The 4,153-nt window shown below is 35.4% G+C and overlaps 1 protein-coding gene across 1 annotated transcript; it reads left to right on the forward strand.

The window, feature by feature from the left end:
* The first annotated feature begins 1,587 nt into the window (after window positions 1-1,587).
* On the forward strand, window positions 1,588-2,796 carry LOC100974663 (farnesyl pyrophosphate synthase-like). The gene is given in 4 exon segments (XM_055105359.2): window positions 1,588-1,891; window positions 1,894-2,151; window positions 2,366-2,402; window positions 2,715-2,796. Coding segments are annotated over 4 exon segments (681 nt in total).
* The last annotated feature ends 1,357 nt before the right edge of the window (window positions 2,797-4,153 follow it).

The following is a 4,153-nucleotide window of genomic DNA, read 5'->3' on the forward strand; positions in this document are numbered from 1 at the left end:
TATGACAGATTGTTTGGCATGCTTTTTAAGGTAATAGGGAGTTGATCATTAGCATATGAAATAAATAGAATCAATTTTAAACAGATATTAATAATTTTATCTGAATATTTGCCCCAAAATTTATATTATCAGATAAAACATATCACATATAATCAATAAGAACGTTATTATAAAAACTTTTAAAAATAAAAAGTTATCTAATTTATGCATTTTTCAGTCATTTACATATTTTATATATATACACATCCATATATACACATGTTATATATAATAAATATAATATATAAGTATATAAACAGTATATATTGTGTATATATACTATAAATGCTACAAAAAATATATATAAAATTAGTTTTTGGTATTGTATATGACATTAAATCTCATATTAAAATAAATAGAAAACAATATTTCTATTTTTATTTAAAAATCTTATTTGCAGTTTGCCAAATTGCAATTTAACATTATAAAATATTAATGATGGCTAAAAGTTGGAGGAGTAATTATACCAAATATTTTGTTTTTTAATATATATATAAATACACACACACACATGCATATACTGAGGGTTCAAATATTATTCAGAGTTAGCTTCAACAATGCAAATTTTCCTCTGAGAGTTTCATATCTTAATCTGCAAAAAAGAAAAGAAAGTGTGGTTACATTATCATAAAGGATATAGCTTCTAGCTTCAGAGTGGCTATACCTTGATAGGTATATGAATAAAACCTTGGGCATATTTCTTAATTATCAAAAATTCAATCTCTTCGATTGTAAAATGAGAATAAGTACCTACATCCTACATTTCTAGCTGATGGGGGCGTGTACAAATGTGCATAAAGCACTTAACAACAGTGCCTAGCGCACGACAAGCAGGCATTAAATGACAGCTATTACTAGATATTAACTGGACATGTCTTCTCATAAATTCATATGGCCTGCTTCCTATGTTGACACTGCTAGGGATAAGGGAAAGGAAAAACAAAGTATACGGGTAATTAAACTGCCCCTAAAAACCAAGAAATTCTATGAAGCAAAAAATAATAGTCAAACATCTCCAAGTATCAATTTTTTATGTATTATTTTTCCTTGCTTTTTTTTTATAGGGTTCTTTAAGTTTTTTAGTATTTGAGAAAAAATGTATAAAAGATGTCTTTCTGAAGCAAAAAAAGTAGTCTATTTAAAAAAGGCCCCATTTACTTTATTTTTTTCTCCAGAAATGCTGGGATTGCTGGCATTCATTTTAGTCTTCCTTTTTCTTCTATTTGTTGATGTAAACATGCTCTCCATATTTCCATGAGCCATGTCCCACATATTATAAAAGGGCATGCTAAATATAATTAAAAGTAGAGGCAGAAGCATTACCAGCAAAAGAGTGGGTAGCACTAAAGCACAATATTAATATCCACAGTGAAATGTCATTGAGTCATCAAGGTTTGTGCCATATGGGTCTGTGGCTTAACTCATCCCCAAAGACTGTATTGATTTGCAATTACAGCGTATTTTGGGGTTAAAGAAAAAAATGTAAAAATGGTAGTTAATCATCAATTAGGATCACATCTTACCGTGCTGAAAGTTATTTAATAAAAGATGATAAGAGCAGGAACCCGTATCCAGGAACAGAGCCCTTTGCTCCTCCCTCAGAATGGAGACCAGAAATCAGATATTTATGCCCAAGAAAAGCAGGATTTCATTCGGCACTTCTCCCAGATCTTTAGAGTGCTGACTGAGGATGAGACGGGGCACCCACAGACAGGAGATGCTATTGCCCAGCTCAAGGACGTCCTGGAGTACAACGCCAGTGGAGGCAAGTATCAGCAGGCTTTGAGAGTGCTAGTAGCTTTCAGGAAGCTGATAGAGCCAAGGGAACAGGATGCTGACGGTCTCTAGCGGGCCCTGCTGTGGGATGCTGTGTGAAACTGCTGCAAACTTTCTTCCTGGTGGCAGGTGACATCACAGATTCACCTCTCACCCAACGGGGACAGATCTGCTGGTATCAGAAGCCAGGCGTAGGTTTGGATGCCATCAGTGATGCTGTCCTTCTGGAAGCATATATCTACCGCCTGCTGAAGCGCTATTGCCGGGAGCAGCCCTGTTACCTGAACCTGATGAAGCTCTTCCTGCAGAGTTCCTATCAGACTGAGACTGGGCGGACCTCATTTCCTGCATCAGGACTTACTTTGGTCCTGGATGAATAATATTGAAGATATATGCTGAAAATACTTCTAACATCAGAATTTGTGCATGTGTTTTCTTCCCCAAGAAAGCTATAAATAGCAAAAATTTTGCTGTAAGCTTCCCTATGTCCTCTCTCCTTCTCCCCTCCCCTAAAACTCAAAGGGATGTTAAAAGCATGTTTCTCTGTGAGCTTTGGACCTTATCTATGCTCCCAATTCCAATTCCTTGTAAACATACTTTGTAAAGTCCTGTAAAATCCTGTCTCCTTTGCCATGACACTGCAAGGTCATAAAGTAGATGAAACCTAAGTTACAATTCTGGTTTTCCTTAAAATCTAAGATATGTCACAAAATAGTTTACTGCCTTTGTTTCTCGCTCTGGTAACATCTTCCCTCTGCACCTATTTCCCGCCTATTTAAAAGGTGATCGAAAAATCTAACACTGTCTACCCACTTGGGACCCCTTCCATGCTATGGAAGCTTTGTACTGTCACTCTGCTCAAAAAAGCCTACAGTTTTGTTTTGTTTTTTTTCTCTCAGTCGTGTCCCTCTCACCTGCCGCAGGCTGCTGCCACACCAGTCCTTTGGCGTTGCTAAGGCAAGAACCTTTGGCGTTACATAATGAGTATGGGTTTAGACAAAGCCACAGGTAGCAAATGATAATGAAGAGAGACATGTGAGTTGAGCAGAGAATGAGATGATTAAAAAGTCCATATTTGGTTTAACAAGATTGGTCCCTTCTGTGACCATGAATATTTTCACACCATTGTAATTTCTGCTTAATGCCAGAGACATGCTACAGAAACTTAAAAAAAAAGGCAGTGGAGATTAAGGAAAGGATTGAGGGCAGGGGTGAGATAATGTCTTCTTGGAGAAGTTTGTATTTTAGGCATACATTTAGAAATACGTAGGTTAAAAGGTAGGTTGGTGGGGCTTTGACAAGAGCTTCCCAGAATGAAATACATGGAAGGAAGTTTCTAGTTGTATGTTCAGGAAAGTAGACTTAATTTGATGCAAATAAAATGTGGGACATAGGGAAGAAAGTAATTTCCTTATAAATATTCTAAATAGTTTTGCATATATAGAAATGACAAGGCTCATCAAAGCATTTAAAAATACTTATTAGATACTTTGAAGGGCAATTTCTTCACGTGTTTGGCAAGGCAAGATATTTTCCATTGTCATTAACTTTCATGTGATAGAAAAACTAATCTGGCCCCAATTTAGAGGTTTTTTTTGGTTTGTTAGCAATTATAAAGTCATTAAGAAAGTGTTCAGAATGTATGGAATAAGTGAATTTTAAGAAAGTATTTGAAACCAAAAAGAGTAGGCCTGCAGGGGGAAAAAAAAAGGAGATTGCTACTTGCCACAGATAAAATGGAGAATACATCACTAAGTATGTTGTAGAATGCCATAAAAATTATGACATCTTTAGGGCAAGGCAATAGAAGAACATAACTTTTTTATAAAGAACATCAAGAAGGAATTTTACACTTAAATTAATAGACAAGTGATTACCTGGTGAAAATGATATTTAAAGTGAAGAGAAAGTGACTTTTTCAGAAATGTCAAAAGCTCTGGAAAAATTAATAAATTGACTCTTATTTGAGAAGTCAGCGAATCTCTCAACAAGAGGTTTAAAATCAAGAGACCATTCAGAATGAAGCTGTGACTTAAATGGCAAATGTCTAAGAGAGAAAGAAGCGGGAAGTGATTACAGTAATTGACACAGCATTGTCCTTAAAGGCTATCTTGGCAGTTCTGGGAATGACTCAACATATAAAGGGTAAGTTATAAAATATTATGCAGCTCTTGTGTTGAGAATGGTATTCCAGCATTAGGAAAAAAAATACCTGGCGAAAAATGATAGGAGATAAAAATTCTCACATTCACAGGGAAATTAACCTGTTTGGCATTTTTCCTATATGGTGAGTTAGCAGCTTTGAAGTTAAAATAAATTAGATATGTAAGCCCAGGAG

Source organism: Pan paniscus, chromosome 22 (genome assembly GCF_029289425.2).
Source record: "Pan paniscus chromosome 22, NHGRI_mPanPan1-v2.0_pri, whole genome shotgun sequence".
NCBI lineage: Eukaryota > Metazoa > Chordata > Mammalia > Primates > Hominidae > Pan > Pan paniscus.